The sequence below is a fragment of the Protopterus annectens genome, chromosome 5.part1 (genome assembly GCF_019279795.1).
Source record: "Protopterus annectens isolate FY-2018-M chromosome 5.part1, PAN1.0, whole genome shotgun sequence".
Classification (NCBI taxonomy): Eukaryota; Metazoa; Chordata; order Ceratodontiformes; family Protopteridae; genus Protopterus; species Protopterus annectens.
In genome coordinates, this window is record NC_056736.1 from 614,794,467 (window position 1) to 614,813,865 (window position 19,399).

Consider the following 19,399-nt stretch of genomic DNA (forward strand, 5'->3'; position numbering starts at 1 on the left):
ATCCATTATTGTTAACAAAAATGTAAGTGTTTAAAAATGAATACCCTTATAATCAAACTGATGTGTAAAATTAAAAAAATAGTACTCAAATTTAAAGCAGCCATAAACTCAGACACCATTTCCTTAGAACAATTCCATAGAATAAATATATCATCCAGGAATCATAGATATATCTTACAGTGTTTATAAAGTTCTAGACTGAACAAAAGCTTAATTTCCCAATGGCTCAATACCAAATTGGCATAAATTGGGGTGCAAACCACCCCCATTGCCATGCCTTTATTCTGCCTAAATATTTCCCCTTCTAAAAAAATGTTGCTGTCCAAAATTAACTCCATGAAATCCACGAGTAAATAAATGTCTTTCCCCTGTAAAAATCCATATCTTAACAAACTGTCATTAAAAAAATAAGACCCTCTGTTTTGGGTGTACTTGGGAAAAGGTCTTTTATGTCAGTAGTAAGAAATCCTACATTTTCTTCCCATAAATTATTTTCAAGGTGACTAAGAAAGTCCCAAGAGTCCTTTAGAGATGTTTAAACTGTGAATAAATAGACTTAAGTGCTCTATCAAGAAAGACCATTAAGGAGTAAGTTTTTGATCCTTGGGCAGCAACTATGTGTCTCAGGTGGGGGATTGTCAAAATTCTTATGTATCTTTGGGATAGCAAAAATTGTTGGTATTCTGGGTGTCGAGTTGCTTAAAAATTTGTAAGTGTCATGTGATACCAAACCTAGTGGAAAATGATCCAAAATTAATTTGAAAATCAATCTGTTTGCAAGTGATGTTTGCTTCATTCCTTGAGCTAACACTGTATATTGTGTCATGAATCAAAATCTCAAACATCTTACTCACATAGTCAATGTTATCAAAACTAGCAAGTCCTCCACCTTTGTCTAGTTTCATAACCCTGATGTTTTTATCCTTTCAGAGTTCCTCCCTTCAGAGTTCCTCAAGTAGATTTCTCTCTTCCCTAAATAAATTTATTTTAGGTTAATGTTCTTTGCATTGGCATATTTCTAAATGTCCAGTCCACAGATTTTTTTCAAAGGTTAATAACAAAGGGTGTAGGGATGGTTAAACATATTTAGGACATTCATTGTTGTGTGAACTTATAGGTCCTCATACCTTGAAAAAGTAGACAAATTAAGTTTTCTCACAAATAGTTTAAGTTCTAACAATGCCTCCACACTGTCAAATTGTTTGGTGGGAACAAATTTAAACCCTTTTTGAAATAGGTAAAGGTGGGTGGTAGTAATGTCCAAACTGCTGCAATTGAAGATCTTAAAACCCCCCTTTGGTTACCACTCTACTCCCATTTTCATTGATAATTATCTCCTCCTCTTCTTCTCTTCTCTTTGCTTCCTGATACCTACCTGCTTGCCTCGATCCAATAGGTATCATGGGGTGTAGGGTGCCATTTCATTCCTCCATATCCTCTGCTCTGCTATCCTCTGTGAATGCCTCAGGGATGGGAAGCCTGAAGTGTCCTGATGTTCATCAGAATCATTGTGCACCTCATTGTTGTCCTTAAAAAAATCATCATTGACTGAATGGCCACTATTGTCACCTTTTGTATGGGACTTATTAAAAAAAATGCCTTTTTCTCCTTATTTTGTAACAAATTTCAATGAATTTTCTTCATTTTCCTGTCATTTTCTTATCAAAAAGCAAATCTTCCATTATTTTCTTATTTAGCAAATCAGCCATTTGCATTAAATCATTAATGTTTGAATTATTCCATGAAATAATAAGATCCACAAGCTATAAACCATGCCTAATAAACAAATCAGTAAAACAAGTCATAGAATTTGTTTTTATAATCTAGTCCATTTGGAAACTTACTCATCATTAGTCCTATGGGTACTATTTGTAACTTGATACATTTAGCTAAATAACAATTGTCTAACTGAAAGTTCTTAAGTTTTGTCAGTTTACTTTCAAAAGGCTGGATTACGTCCCCTAAGCTCAAGTGCCCCACATTAATTCTGGAGTTGTCTATATGTCATTGACCAGCATTCAAAAAGGTAAAGGTTTTAGTCAACCATGCATCCATATCAAAGGAATGACCACCGAACTAACCCCATGATTGTTGTTGCTTGCTGGTTCCGTACCTGTGGGGATGCAGTTTTTCCTAATTCCACTCTTTTCCATCATGTCCAATCAAGTATAGAAGTTGTAAATATTCATCAGGTTGAAATGCATAATTTTTGGCCAAGCGTCATAATCCAAACTATGTAGTTCCCCAAAATGTGGTCACCTTGGATATGTTCTTAAAACATTTTGTACTTAACAAGGGTCTATATCACATCAGCAAATGCTGAAAATAGTGAACGCTGATATATCGAACTTCAAAGTCCGAAAGCTGAAAACAGTGAAGGACGGATCAGTGAATTTTGTTTCCCAGGAAAAAAATTTGCTGATCCAAAAAAAAGAGTATACAGTCAAAATTAAGTGGGGGACTTCCGCCCCGCATCAACCCCAACTTAAATATACCAACTCTGAGATCACACCACAGTGGATAAAACAGCAAAGCCTGGAGAATGGCCCAGCAAAATTTTTCCCTGGGAAAAAAATTGCTGATCCATTCCTTTGCTGTTTTTAGCTTTCGGACTTTGAAGTTTGCTATATCAGTGTTCACTATTTTTAGCATTTGCTGAAGTGATATAGACCCACTTAACAAGACTAAAGCACTTAACATCATAATTTGTTTTTTACATTAAAGGATTTACATAGTTAAGTGTTTCACCCCACCTCAGTTTAGTCTTTAATATAAAAGAAAGAAAGGAAATGGTTAACAGATATGAATTTAAAATAAATTAACAGAGGAGGAAGATGATATCCCCTAATTTAAGGAACAGAGAAAGGACTAACTTGAGGATTCTTCAGTTGATGTTAACAGTATGAAGAAGATAACAAGAAGAATAGGAATTTTAGAATGGTGTAACAAATGTGATGTTGATATTTTTATTTTAGAAGACAAGATTTCTGACATATGAAGAAAGATTGCAAACACACAATATAAGGGACAGGGAAATAATATGGAAGATTGGGAATGAATAGTGTTCAAGAACAGCAATATTATGCAGGAAAGTAGTAAATATATTAGATATTATTAATAACAGTGAGATTAACAATTTTAGACTTATGATGGCAAGAAAAGATTTATAAAATTATAGATATTTATGCTTATGTGATGTGTAAAGAAAGGGATCATTTATTTCAAAAAATTGTTAAATAATATGGGTGTAAACATGCATGTTACAATTACAGAAGATTTTAAGTGTGATTTAAGAAAAAAGAAAAAGAGGAAAAGACGTAAAAAGTGTTTAAAGTAATGAAATCTGGAAAACTGGTTATATGGAACAGAAAAACACACATACAGAAGGGGTATTTTAAAAACTGAAATTGATTAGTTTATAGTTTCAGAAGGTATATGTATGATAGAAGAAGAAACTTACAATAGATATTTCAGATCATTTAGCTATATGGATAGAAATAAATCATAATAAAGTATATATAAAATAGGAAAATGTATAAAAATAAATACAAATGAATAGAATGAAAAAGGAAAGAAAGTAATTATTCAAATATGGAAGGATCATATTGCCATGAAAGCATTTTATAATAACTAGTCTGAATAGTGGATTACCTTTAAAAGAAAACATAGAGACAGTTATTTATATTGGCAAAAAAGTAAGAAAGAAAGACAAGAATATGTCAAAATACTTAGAGAAGTAGTGTGAAAAATAAAGAGGGGAACTTAAAAGAAAAATCAAGAACAAATTATGGAAACTGTAATAAGTCATGTGTAATAAAAGTTTAGTTAAGAAAAAAAGGCAAAACAGAAGGATGTGGGAGGTAAAATAATTATGAAAAATTAACAGAACACTTGAATCAGAGATTACAATATATGAACTAAGAAAAAGTGTTCAAACAGTTAAATGTAGAACCTGCTGCTGGGCCAGATGAAATTGGTTTTCAAATGTATGAAAATGTTAAAGAATGGCAGAAAAACTACTCGTTCTGTGCATTTAATGATTGGTTAAATTAAAGTTTAAATTATAAAGAAGTGAGCAGTGGAATATTAAAATTCATCCGGAAAAGAAGGAATAAAAAATTGGAGACCAATAGTACTGAACAATACAGATTATAAAAAATTTATGAGAACAATATGGAAAAGAACTGAAAATAAGATGCAATATAATGGAATAAAGTGTGTATGGCATGAAAGGAAAAGGATGTCAAGATTTATTAATGATCATAAGAGACATAGTAGTTATTGTAAAGAACAGATAAAACTCATGGTAAGTGATATTAATAAAGTGTTTGACTCAATACAACATGATATGGCATATAATGGATATGTATAATATCAGCAAAAAATTAAACAAGTGATAATAATAGCAAAGGAAGTAATTCAACAGAACTAGCAAACTGCCAGCCCATTGCTATACCTTCACCACTTTCTAAAATTCTGGAAAGATGTATTCACTTTCAACTTCTTAAAGACCTTCTAAGTAATAATGTCCTTTCATCGTCACAGCATGGATTTCGACCACATCATAGCACTACTACAGCTCTTCTAAGTTTCACTAATACTATAAATAAATTCAAAGATGATGGCAAAATGGTGTCTTCAGTCTTTTTAGACATGTCTAAAGCTTTCGATACAGTTTCCCATCCTAAGTTGCTGCCCACTCTGAAAAATCTTAATATCAACCCCGATGCTGTTAACTGGTTTCAAAGTTATCTATCTAGCTGCCAGCAAGCTGTGAAATGGAAGCAAGATCTATCTCCGCTCCTTCCTGTTACACTTGGAGTCCCTCAAGATTCAATCCTAGGGCCCCTCCTCTTCAGTATATTCATAAATGATCTTAATACTGCCTCATCTGAAGCATCTATCATACAATATGCAGATGATTCAACCCGCATATGTGCAGCATCCACAATAACTCAACTTCTTACAGTCACACAAAATGTCTTCTCTGAAATTGAAATTTGGCTAGCAAAGTCACAACTCATTCTCAACCCTAATAAAACTAAACTTATGATCTTTCATCCATTTAAACCTACTAACCTCCCAGCTAACTTTTACATCACTGCCAGTAATAATGCTAGGATTTTCCCAGATTCCCGAACAAAACTATTAGGCAACATTATGTAATGCTGTATCTGCTTACCCTTGGAGCTTTTCTCCCCAGGCCTCCGCTGAAAATGGACATGCATCCAGTCGGACTATTCCGGTCAACAAATGTAAAATAGAAATAAAATAAAAATAATCGACAACAGACTAATATTTGACATATACATTTCTAACACAATCAAAACGGTTCATAAGAAAATGGAACAATTTATAGAAACAAAAAAGTCTTAACAGACACTGCAAGAATAGCCATAGCTAGAACCCACATTTTCTCCTCACTATTATATGCATCCCCTATACTTACCAACCTCAAAAAGTCAGAACTAAGTAAATTACAATCATGTTAGAATAAGATCGCCAAATTTGCAACAGATTCCACACATTCAACCCATCACTATCAATACCTAAAAAATCTTTCTTGGTTCGAACTACCTCATATTATGAACTATAACCAATTAATAATGGCTCACAAAATAATGCACAATCCCGACAACGTACCTTCCCTAAAAAATCTTCTACAACCCTACTCTAATGTTCATACTATTCAGCGATCTAAAAAGACTTACTCCAGGTAACCAACATATCCAAAACAGCAGGCAGCTCTCTTTACTCTAACTTTGTTGCTAAAAATTGGAATACCCTTCCACATAGTATTAGATCCATAAGCAATCCTAATCTTTTCAAAATATCTCTCAAAATACACTTATTTGAATCCTGGCTTTGCACAGGTCTATATTATATCCTTGAAGAGTCAGTTCAGCAACCGTTATTTTACACTGAAATGCCATTCAGCAAACTCAGTGTTGTGGGGAGCTGCACCCCCCACATCCCTCGGTAATTATATATACCAATTCAGAGATCGCACTAAAGTGAGGAAAGGGCAAATTTTCCGATCTTCACTGTACCGCAATCTCACTATGAATAGTTCGCTGAATGGCATTTTGATGTAAAATGCTGTTTGCTGAACTGACTCTTCGAAGATATAATATAGACCCACTCTGCACGTGTAACACTCCAGGTTAATTATTAACATAGCATTACTTGTACAATTTCACTGTACGTACTAACTCTGTTAACATATCCCTTCTAACAACACTACTTCTCTACAAGTAGTTACATTCCTAGCTGCAACTCTCACCACGGAAATATTACTAACTAGGCACTACTGTGCCAAAGTGATTCTCACTGCTTAATTTCCTAACTAATGTTTTGTTCCTCCACATATATACACTCAACCATATATTTGTCTATATTCAAGTGTTTAAAGTCTTGTTCTATTTGATACTTTATATATATTTTTATTTTTATATTTTTATCCTGTAAATATAGCACTCATTTTTTTGTCAATTTTGTTTATAATTTCTATTCCTCGTTGTGATAATTTTTATGTAAGCTTAGACTGGAGCTATTCTCCCCAGGCCTCCACTGAAAGTCAGACCATCCCAGTAAACAAATGTAAAATAAAATAAACAAATATAATAATAATAATAAAGTAAGAGGTTTAGTAAATAGTTGGCTAAGTAGAGAAATAGACATGAATAATGGTATAAGACAAAAATGTCCTATAAGTAGTATTTTTGTTTTATTTATGAAAATAATAGTTAAGGAAATTAATCAAAAAATGAAGAATGCAAAGCATACAATTCATACAGATATTGAAATTCCAGTTATGATTTCATACACAGATGATATAACTATAATTGCTAAATACAGTGAATGGATGAGAGAAGTTATAATCTATTTGGTTGATTGCTTAAAGTAAATAGGCATGACTTACATGAATGAAATATCAGTTTTAGGAATATATTTTGATAAAGAAAGTAACCACATGGGATGGGATATAATAATAAAGGAATTGAAAGACATTTGTGTATTAAGAAAAACATATAGATTAGCTTTTAAGAAAAAAGTAAGTTTGATTAATTCAGTATTAATAGGTAAGATAGCATATTCATCAAGTGTTGTTATAATTCCTAGTATGTAAGAGAATTTTATGTTAGAAATAATTTTCTCTTTTATATGGGATCTAGAGTAAACCATGTTAAAAAGAGGTGTATTGTACATGAATAAAGAACAAGGAGGATTAGCATTGCTTAATTCAATAGTACATGCTACATCATTAAATTTATGTAAAGATGTGAATTTAATAACACTAATATTTTAATATAAATATGAGGAATTATGGGAAACAATAACATCTCTGATGCCGTATGAGGGGAGGTGTGGTCCTAAGCAAGGAGATGCCCTCTGGCTTAATCGACAAGTGTGGGAGGTGGAGCAGGGAGTGGGTAAATCAAATAATGAAACTCTTCCCCCCTTAGGATGGAAGTGGAGATTGCCAAGCTCCCAGGTCACCTGGACACCCTTAAACCCACAACTGGCCCTAGCAATATGTCGGGGGGGGAGTAAGGATATAAGGATATGACACTTGCCACTTGGCAAGCTCCTAAAAAATTAAGTAGCATCTAGAGTGTAGATGAACGTCTACTTCTTGTTATTTTTTCTCCTTCTTTCTGCCTCAGTAATAGTGAGATTTTCATCCCAGCAACACAACTAAAGTACAGTCAATACAGTCAAGTGGTAACTAATCCATTTTTTTCTGCAAAGTGAATGCATTAGCTTAAAGAATGTAATCATATTCATCGTATATAAAACTACATGCTCAGACTCTCTATAGTAACACATTTAAATGATGATAATATGTTACTATTTATCAGTTCTGCAGAATAAACACATCAGTTTTACAATTAAATCTGATTTTCTTCTAAAGAGTAGGTCACTGACCTATCATTTTTGCTTCATCTTCAGTCAGGGTCTTGCTTAGGTAGGTCTTCTTGACTCTGAGTGTGTTGCCTGAGGGTAAGACAGCTCCTGTGATTGGCATTGGTGGCTCACCATCCTTTTGTTGAAGGTTATCAGCAATTACCAGAAAGGCCCTCAAGCCGATATTCATTCTCTGTAGATGACAATGCAAACAATAATTACTACTGCATAAAGTATCCTATATAATGCAAACATTCCTAATGCCATCTGTGAGCAGTTTAAGTTTGGAAAGGTAAAGAGATTTTTTGGGCTGTGAATAATGCTAATGTTCTCATAGATTTATCTTCATGATTTAAAGACTATTCACACTGCTGCCATTGTATTCCACCAATGTTTGTACTCATCAATTACAGCCAGAAATTTCCAATTACGATGAAAAAAATGAGCACAGTAAAATATTTCAGTTTGCTTTACACAAATGTATACTAGCCTTGTAAAGCCAAAAAAATGACTGTTTAACCTAATTATGGCATCCAGAGTTAGCTATTCTCATCCACAGACAGCTCCCTATGCATAGAAACATATTCGACTGAATCTGTGTACATGTTCCATGTTTGATATTGGTAAAATTAAAAATGATTTTACCACAAACGTGCACTAGTCTTGCAAAGCCAGACCATTTAAACTGAGAAAATAGGAGGGTAAGTTACTATCATCTACAGACAGACCCCCCCTACCCCTCACCCACCATCTACAGCCACTTTGATGTGTACTCCTCATCTGAGGCACCGTAACTTGAGAGCAAAGCATTTTACTTTGATCAGTATGCTATTGGACAGAAAGCATTGAGCATCGTAATTGGTGATCCTGCAAAACAACATTGATCAGAATACTGAGATAAATGTGAGAGAACAAAGTTGCACTATAGAGTACGTACATAATTAAGGCTGAAGTATATAGCTGCAGTAAGAATGTCTAAGTTGCTTGACAGTGTAGCAGTGCTCAGTGCAGCCTGTCGAAGGCAGTATCAGTGGTTTAAATCTGCATGAAGGAATTTTTTTATTTTGCATTATATCACTAAGACCCATTCCATAATTTTCTATCACACTGTTGCTAGACAATAAATATTACAATTTATTCCCTAGAAATGTACACTAGTCCTGTAAAATCAAGATTTTACAATGATCAAACAACAAAAGGGTAAGTTGCTTTCATCCACAGCAAACTCCCCATATAATGGCTGCAATTCTCAGTGATTTGCCATAAAATCAATGATTTTATGTGGCACAGACCAAAAGATGCAGCAAAGTCAGGGACCGTTTCAACTTTGTTTTATTGCCCAACAGTAGCAAGGAATGCAAATTTTACAACAGGCAAACAGCAAGCTGCTTTTATAGACAGCCAGCCTGCAGTTCCTCCTAGACTGCAGTTGTGAATGTTGCTTGTCAGGATAAAATAAAAAAAAAACAAGTAATCTCCGTGGTATCCCCAAAGTCTCAAAACAACCCACTAAAGTGTAGTGGGTCCAAAAAACAAAACAGTGTAAGAAACTTCTCTGTGTGGAAGATTTTCAGTCCATATATTTCTAGTTAATCACTGTACATTAATCAGATCAGACAATAGTAGAAGTAGCAAACTTAAACTCGTCTTAAGTCAAAACAAAACAAAAAATAATAATAGAAAATATATAATTGTACAGCATTACTAAGTATTCGAAAGTAATCCAGGCAAGGCAGACAGTCTGTTTCCAGTCGAATAATTTAATAGAGGATTTTCGACTGGAAACAGACTGCCTGCCTTGCTTGGATTACTTTTGAATACTCATTAATGCTGTACAATTATATATTTTTGTTTTGTTTTGACTTAAGACAAGTTTAAGTTCGCTACTTCTACTGCTATTGTCTGATCTGATTAATACAGTGATTAACTAGAAATATATGGACTGACAATCTTCCACACAGAGAAGTTTCTTGCACTGTTTTGATAAAATAAAAAAACATACTTACCTCTATCACCATGACCTCTACAACATTCCACAGTGTTCCACTGTGCTGTTTAATGGTTGTGGACTTTCTGCACTCTGCCTTCTCAATGAAGCAGGAGAAAGATGTGAGCAGAGAGTTGTGGTATTATGCAGAGGATCATCAGGGGCTGTTTATATTTTATTTATTTATTTTTAAGTAAAGAAACATTTCTTTACTTATAAGTATATATATAAATAAAGTAGTATTACCGGCCTGTGCTGTGTATGCACATGTATATGCCAGTGTGTGTATACACAGAGGAAATACATTGTCTATATTTCAATACTTTTTTCATTAAAAACAGTTCAGACAAATCACCCTATTATAATCTGCCACAAACAGCACCCCATAAAAGAAGTATCTAGAATTCCTAAGATACTGAACAATGGGTTTGCAGTAGCCTACAAGTGATTTGCAATCAGTCATCTACAGATTCATGAGAAAATATCCGGAAACTCAAATATTTATCATTATTTAGTGGCTTCAGTCCTCAATGATTTGCCTGAAAGCTACAAATTTTATGAGGAAGAGATCAATATATGAGTAAAAAAATCTGGACATTCGGCAAAAATCTAGGCAACTGAGAGGTATGTTAACCTTACTTCCTTCCAGTGCAATTATGAGTATTTATCTAAAAAGACTTTTGGCTTTTCCCAGTTAGGGGTCGCCACAGTGGAACTGTGGTCCACTCAAGATTGCCAGTGGATTTTTATGGTGCTGAGTTGCCAGCCCGACACCCAACCTTCAACGAAGGCACACCCATTCATGCTCACACCTACCTGCATGTCTTTAATGTTACTCGACTGCGGGGAGGACATGCAGACTCCACACAGAAGGTGCTCCAGCTGAGAATCGAACGGGAGAACCTCTTGCTTTGAGGCGACAACACTAACCCCTGCACCACCACGGCATAATTAAGAGTATTTATCTAAAAACATATAATCCCCAACTGGCTGTTAATTTATGTATACTTCATAAAACCACATGAAGGAAGAAAAATAAAATAAAAATGAGGTATGCTAAGTGAAGCTTTATTTTCAAGGTGGCTTGGTTAAATGCCTTCCAGGAATTATAAAAGAGAACAGCACATAATTGAGCATTTTCAGTACATGTAACAATGCACTCATTATTCAGTGCACATTAAGTGATTAAAATCTTCCAATTACATAACTAGTGTAGCCCCCTGGGAGTAAGAATACATGCGTACTTGAGTTGTAACAAGAAACAAACCTCTGGGTTAAGATTGAAACCTTTTGCTGGCTTCCCAACACCAACAAGGTCAAAGATAATTTCTTTCATTGCGAAATCTAGACGTTCCTAAGAGAAAATAAAAAAAAAAAGGTTTTAAGTCATTGTGCACAACACATCTGCAAGCTGGATTGAAAACAACAATCCTGATATCCTTTCATTTTAAAATAATAATGCAAAGCAGTTCACTAACAACCCTGACTTTTGTAATTGATCCTTCACTCAGTAAACTAAGAAGAATTAGAAAATGTCATCTGTACAGAAAAACCTCCTGTATGCCGAGGCATATTAAAAGAACATTAATATGGCTGTCTTAACTACATTAAGACTGTTTGACTCAGCAGTTCTTAGTATCGTATTATTAACTGTTGTTGCATGTTGGTTAAATAACACATACAGACTGCATCACTTTAATGAAAGTTCATTAATTTATGATTTTCTAGAAATCAGTGATAAGTAAAGCAACATATTTATTTTTCAGATAATGATTTGAAATGTGGGGTCCCACTAGAGCAAGTCCTAAAACATGGAAGAAAAAAATGGGCTTACATATATTAAGGAAAGTCCAACACCCAAAGTGGTGACCGATACACTTACATATATTAAGGAAAGTCCAGCACCCAAAGGGGTGACCGATACACTTACATATATTAAGTTCAGGATGGCCATTTCCCAGAGTATTTCCTTTTCTCCAGGGTATGCCAATCTTGGCGTTAGTATATATAAGCCTGGAGTGCAGGGTTGATTTCCACCCTACAAAAAAGACGTTTAAAGGAGAAGAGCGAAGTTTGACATTTGCTCTTCTGATGAGTTTTTGATGCTTTTTTTCTGCTTGTCGGCACTCGGCATTTCGATTGTTGACATTTCAATATGGAGACATTTTTTACAGGTATCACTTTTTTGTACATCTAAGCTTTGTGCCTCTGTTACCTATCAGTAACCGAGACATCAGCACTAAATACCAGATATTCCTCCATTCCACATTAACAGTTTATCTTCTAATAGAAAAAAGAAACTAACCTGAGTAATCCATTACCTTGCCATATAAACTGTAAAGCACCTGATACACATCCTTGCCACCTTTTCAGATACCCAAGTGGGATATTTCTTACAGAAAATAAAAGTTTGTATGACAAGACATACCTTTAATCAATTCTAAACACATTTTGAGTTTAGTACCACAGTAAAGGATCACCTTTTTAAAACTGTAATTGTTTGTGTTATTTGATATCATATTAAGGTGTTCAGATGTAGCATGGCAGTTTTTTTAATATTTACAGGAAAGTTGGCAAATATTTTTTCTTCAAAAGTACCAGAGTATTTGCTTTTTTGCATGATACTAGTGTCCAAATCAGAACTCACCTGTGGAAAGGACAAAAGGACAGGTGGCAATACTTTTGATATAGGATTTTTATAAATTGATAGCCTGCCCACTGAGAATTGTGTGCGCATGTGGGGGGGCACCATGGAGACATGCATATGTTTTCAAAAGTATTATGCAAAAAAAAGCATGGTATACCTAATGTGTAACTCAAAATGTTTAAGCACTGCTGGAAACCATTTCTAAGATTTATAAAGGTCCAACAGCATGCTAGCACATGCAAAAAACAAAAAAAACAAACAAAAAAAAAATGGTATTAAGAACAGATTGATTATGATCACTTGCTTCGATCTTTATGTAAATTAGTTTACACTACCACATTGTGTCTCAGAGGACTTTGTGGTTATTCATCTTTCACTTTGTGAAAGTTCCTGCAATAACAGCTGATGAAAAGATTAGTGACTTACCTGCAAAAGTAATGACCCTGTGAGATGTTTAGGCACTGCAGACTTAGGACTCAGTGTTTTGGGCAGAAGGTGCCTGTACGGTAAGGATATAATTCTCCTTTAATAGTGTCATGCTGAGAAACCTCATGGAGTTTCTGCAGGATTGGGTTAGATCCCAAAACTGTGGATCCTGAGACATACTAAATGTGCAGTTGATTACATTATTACCTGATGGGTAGCACAGTGGCTGAAGGATTGGAAAATAATCCTTCATCCATCTTATAGTACAGACAACATCCTGCTTTATAATGAAAGTGTTGCAAAAAACCTTTGAACATGAGCAAATAATTCCTTCACTTTTGACAATTATGTTGCAACAGTGGTTAGGAAATCTTTTTACCTGGTGCAGCTGATTGCGAAAGGTACTTCATCTAGACCCAAAGTAGTTCCTACCCCTCTATAGCCTGCATTAATCAGACTTGTTATTGAAAACAATGCCCCTTTTGGGGTGAATCTTACCAGGCATAACAAAGCAGCTGGAAAAACCTTGAATGTTCTTAACTAAAAAAAATCACAGGTATAAAAGACAAGAGCTACATGAACAGGCCAGAAAAACTGCCTCTGTATTCAGTGTCCCGTAGTCTCCTTAGATATCCAGTAGCCCAAGATCTTTAATATCTCCATTAACATTAGAACCAGGGATTTAAACTTAATTCAGCAAATAAATAAAACACCCCAGAGAGACAGATTTGTCAGACAATGCTCACCCTTGCCGTGGAACAAACTTTCACTCCAACTGAAGCAAGGTAACACACTTTCTTCCTTCAAAAAGGAGTCAGACAACAAGGTGTGCATCCCCAAATTCACCCCGGTAAGACTGGCCAGTTGCTCCTTGAAAAAGGAAGAAAGGTCGAAGAGTAGGTACTGGCAATGGCCACTGGCCTAGAAGCCTAGTATTTTTGATGATTCTTTGATTCTAAGGAACTTAAAGGCTTTCTGAGTTCAAGGCTGATCATTGAGGGGAGGCAAGTTACAAACTGAAATGCAGTTAGAAAAACAGGGAGCCTATTACAATTATAGCTACTCTCACTAGGTGAAGTGTCTAACATTTTGAGGTATAACAGAGATAAAATCTGATGGAGCAGTGACAAAACTGATTAGCTTTTTAAAATAAATTAGAAATGTTCATTAAAAACAGACACATAGGTGCACAGTGCAGAGTGAGAGAGAGAGATTTTTTTTCTGCAGAATGGAAAAACTATGCTACCCTGAATCATGTGTGTGTGTGTGTATGTGTGTGCGTGCGCATGTGTGGCTGGCATTATACTTGTGGTGACTACATTCTTGAAGCTGATGTACAAGTTAGTGTGTCGCAGCAAATATCCTGGCTCCATCCATGCTGGAATGCATTACAGCTTCACTGACCTGGAGGAGACCACTCATTCAGTTATAAAGGTAAGTGCTGAAAAGACCAGTCATGCAATTATAAAGGTAAGTGCTGATGAGACAACTCGTGCAATTATAAAGGTAAATGTTGAAAAGACCAGTCGTGTAATTATAAAGGTAAGTGCTGAGGAGACCACTCCTTCAATTATAAAGGTAAGTGCTGAAGAGATCACTCATGCAATTATAAAGGTAAGTGCTGAGGAGACCACTTGTTCAGTTATAAAGGTAAGTGCTGAAAAGACCACTCATGCAATTATAAAGGTAAGTGCTGAGGAGACCACTCGTTCAATTATAAGGTAAGTGCTGAAAAGACCAGTCATGCAATTATAAAGGTAAGTGCCGAGGAGACCACTCCTTCAATTATATGTTAAGTGCTGAAAAGACCACTCATGCAATTATAAAGGTAAATGCTGAGGCGACCACTCGTTCAATTATAAAGGTAAGTGCTGTCACTGTGTTCTGACTGGCTGATGGGAAATAATTAAGTATGCAAATCTCCTGTAAAGGTAAGATTGATGAGTCAATATTACTGCTGTGTGTTACCTCTGTATATGCTTATTTATTAAATTTTGCTGTTTGCTAACTCTATAAAGAAATGATGCAGATGTGGAAGGTGGGTGTTTTATGATTCTAGAATTACTTTTATGTAATTGATAAAGCAAATCCAGATAAAGGAAGTAGAGGGTTGGGAAGGCATTTTTTTAAGAGCTGACTTGATGACTTGATTATATTTTGCAGGGATAATACAGTGACTTATGTTACACCGGGTGTATAGTAATGTCTTTAGTGGAGAGCAAATGACATTGATGGTAACAAAGGTAAGGTTTACAACACTCCTGGGGTGTAGCAAGTTACTCAGTGAATCCTAGCACGACTTCCCAGCAGAACACTCTTGGCAGTCTAAACTGATTTAGTTTAGTCATTGAACTTCCAGAGAAGATGACAGGGGTGGTCCTGTGATTGTGATCTACATAGATTTCAGAAAAGGCTTTGACTTGTTCCCATGGCACAGTCTTCATACAAAGATAAAGGAAGATTAGAGTAGTCAGCAAGTAGGGTGAGTGGGCAGAGGACAGGATATGAAACGGAGAGCTAGCAGCTACAAAATATTATTTGCAAAAGAGAACAATGCAAGTCTGCTGATCAGTTATAACTCAGAGGGTTTTTTATGTTTGTTAAATGGGTGGGAGAAATGGCCTGAAGACCTTTATAATAGATCATAGGCTTATAGGTAAGTACTAGGTCATTTGCTATTGCAGACCATTTTAAGCCTAGCCATCTTCCTTTTCTGTACTTCAAATAACCTGTCCCAGTTGGTTAGAGATTGGCCCTGCCCATCCCATGGTCAGTAATTATGTATCATCCCTAATGAGAACAACTGGCATCATACCATAGATAATTTGATGGCACTCATGCATGGGATAAAGCATTTTGGAGCTGCCTATGTCCATTAGTAGTACAGGGGGTCATTCCTGGGGTAAATTTTCTATTTTCCATTCACAGATCCAAGTTGCATTTGAATATGGACAGGGGTGAACATTGCTTTATTTGGATAGGGAGTCTGTTCCAGAGCAGTGATATCCTCTGTAAGATATATCTGCTCTCCTAACTGTTCTGTTGATGTTGTAGAAGAGGTTTAGATTTCTAGACCGAGTATTTCTGATGCCACTGCTGATGTGCAGTAAATCCATCAGTACTGGGTTGGAGGATGCCTTGTATGCTAGTCAAGGGTCACCTGTATGATATTGAGTATATGGACAGGGCTTTGAGTTGTTCCATGTAAGAAATGTTGTTTAGGTCTTGTATCTTATTAGTAAGGTATCTCTGAGGACATTCCAGTTGTTACATATGTCTGGACAGAAATATGCCAAAGGAAGAAGTATATTCACAGATTGCCCTAATGAGGGATGAGTAAAACTGGACTGTGACATCCCTAGGTATAGACACAATCCCTTTGTTTATAAGCTGTGCAATACAGAAGTATTTTTCTACAACAATGGACTCACGATGGTCAAAAGTTAGGTCACTGTCCGCATAAGTTCCCAAATCCTGAACAACTGGGTCACCTCATAGGTTCATAGGTTCAGGGGTATATCATTAATGTGGTAGTTCCCTGAAGTAGATGACTTCCCAAAGGATACAATAAAACATTTTTTGATATTTAGTTTCAGTCCATGACTTTGGCACCATTTATTTATTTGGGACAAACCTTCCTGCAGAATGGCAAAGTCAGTTGGAGATTCAATGACTGCTCCTAGTTTGCAGTCATCTGCAAACTTAATCAGCCAGGTCCCTTTGACATTTGTCTTTACATCAGAAAAGTAGTTCCCAAATAGCAAAAGTCCCAGCACAGAACCCTCAGGGACTCCACTGGTAGCTGGTCTTTTTGTGGATGCAACTTCTTCTATTTTGATTATCTGCATCCTAAATGAGAGCTTGTTGGCAATTCAGAGGATGACACGGGTTTATTCCCAGTTTATTTAGCTTTTCTACTATGCCTGAGTGGAGAATCATGGCAAAAACTTTGGCCAGGTCAAGGTGTATGGTATGTGCTGTTTTGTCTTCATCCATTCCTTATGTGACCTTTTCAAAAAAAATCCACCAAGATGAGTAAGCATGACTTGCCCTTATCCACACTGAGATGAGTCCAGTGTTTGGACATTTCCTATGTCTTGATTGATTACTTTCATGTTAGGCCTTTCATGGCTTTTCATATGAGGCCATCAGATGTATGAGTCTATAATTCTCTGTAATATTAGTAAAAGAAACCAAAGATCTATTTCTAAAATATAACAATTCAGGTGCAAAAATCGACAAACTGCACCCAATGTTCCTGAAAATGGCAACTGACAAAATTGCTAAACTTCTAAAACAAATATTTATTCTGTCCCTTACATCAGGTAAAACACCTTCTGCTTTCAAGCATTCCATTATCATGACACCTTTTCTCCCATAGCTATAAAAGACTTTAGACCTATTTCCAAACTATTATTAGCATTTTATTATTACCAAGATAGTTTATATGTTAATCTGTAAGAAACTGCTCAAATACATTAACTGCTATGGCTTGCTCTGTAACCAGTAGCATAACTTTCATAATTTGTTTGGTACAATAACAGCCCTTCTAACATCCCCCTGATTCTATTTATAGCAATTGTAATTAAAAGAACATTGCCTTGTGTGCAGTGACATGAATACAGTCTTTGAGATGATTACAAACAAACTTTTATGCAATAAATTGCAATGTTCAACTTTGGTGGTAACATAACTGCATGGTTTACTAATTAAAGGATAGATCCTTCCAGGTGTATACCAATGACTCGTTCTCAGATAATGACATTCTTAATACAAGTGATATTCAGGGTTCAGTACTGCAGCAGTCTTCGTCTCTCTTTTCGTTAATGGTCTCAGTCTCCAGCTCTCCAACTTGAATTGATTAAGATATATACAGTGGATATAAAAAGTGTACACACCCCTGTTAAAAGGCCAGGTTTTTGTGATATAAAAAATGAGACCACAATAAATCATTTCAAAACTTTTCCCACCTTTAATGTGACCTATAAGCTGTACAATTCAATTGAAAAACAAACAAATAAAAAATTAAAAACATACAATAAGCTGGTTACATACGTGTGCACACCCTTAAACTAATACTTTGTTGAAGCACCTTTTGATTTAATTACAGCATTCAGTATTCTTGGGTAGGAGTCTATCAGCATGGCACATCTTGACTTGGCAATATTTGCCCACTCTTCCTTGAAAAAGTGCTCCAAATCTGTCATATTGTGAGGGGATCTCTTGTGCACAGCCCTCTTCAGGTCACTCCACAGATTTTTTATTGGATTTAGGTCTGGGTTATGGCTGGGCCATTCCAAAACTTTAATTTTCTTCTGGTGAAGCCATTCTTTTGTTGATTTGGATGTATGCCTGGAGTCATTGTCGTGTTGAAAGGTGAAATTCCTCTTAATCTTCAGCTTTATAGCAGATAACTGAAGGTTTTGGGACAAAAGTGACTGGTATTTTGAACTGTTCATAATTCCCTCCACTTTGACTAAAGCCCCAGTTCCAGCTGACGAAAAACAACCCCAAAGCATGATACTACCACCACCATGCTTCATTGTGAGGATGGTGTTCTTTTGGTGATGCAAAATGTTGTTTGTGTGCCAAACATACCTTTTGGAATTGTGGCCAGAAAGTTCAACCTTGGTCTCATCAGACCATAACACATTTTCCCACATGCTTTTGGGACTTGATGTATTGTTCTGCAAATTTTAGCCAGGCCTGGATGTTTTTCAGTGTAAGAAAAGCCTTCCATCTTGCAACCCTAACCCATAGGCCAGACATATGGAGAAAACGGGAGACTGTTGTCACATGTAGTACACAACCAGTACTTGCCAGAAATTCCTGCAGCTCCTTCAGTATTGCTGTAGGTCACTTGGCAGCCTCCATGACCAGTTTTAGTCTTGTCTTTTCATCAATTTTGGAGGGACATCTAGTTGTTTGCAATGTCACTGTTGTCCTATATTTTCTCCACTTTTTGATGACTGTCTTAACTGTGTTCTATGGTACAGCCAATGCTGTGGAAATTTTTTTGTACCCTTCTCTTGACTGATACCTTTCAACAATGAGATCCCTTTGATGCTTTGTAAGCTCTGTGTGAACCATGGCTTTTGCTGTAGCAGGCAACTGAGTAAGTATCAGGAAAATTCTACTAGGACAACTGAACTTTATTTGAGGTTAATCAGAGTCTCTTAAATTGATGGCAGGTGTGTACCCAAGAAGACTGAATGTTGTAATTAAAGCAAAAGGTGCTTCAACAAAGTATTAGTTTAAGGGTGTGCACACTTATGCAACCAGCTTATTGTACATTTTTATTTTCTATATTTTTTCAATTGAATTGTACAGGTTATAGGTCACATTAAAGGTGGGAAACATTTTGAAATTATTTTACTTCTAGACTACAGTCAAATACTGAACTACATCCAAAAAAACTATGAGATAAATTA

At 35.7% G+C, this 19,399-nt stretch overlaps 1 protein-coding gene across 7 annotated transcripts in view; it reads right to left on the reverse strand.

Moving 5' to 3' along the window:
- FRY (FRY microtubule binding protein) overlaps window positions 1–19,399 on the reverse strand; it is a 2,210,679-nt gene that overhangs the window by 917,690 nt on the left and 1,273,590 nt on the right. For all 7 annotated transcript variants that reach the window (XM_044073229.1, XM_044073230.1, XM_044073228.1 and 4 more), the window contains exons 14-15: window positions 11,163–11,249; window positions 7,930–8,101 (exon numbers count right to left, since the gene is read on the reverse strand). In XM_044073229.1, the coding sequence (XP_043929164.1) occupies window positions 7,930–8,101; window positions 11,163–11,249 (259 nt within the window). The remainder of the gene's footprint in view (window positions 1–7,929; window positions 8,102–11,162; window positions 11,250–19,399) is intronic.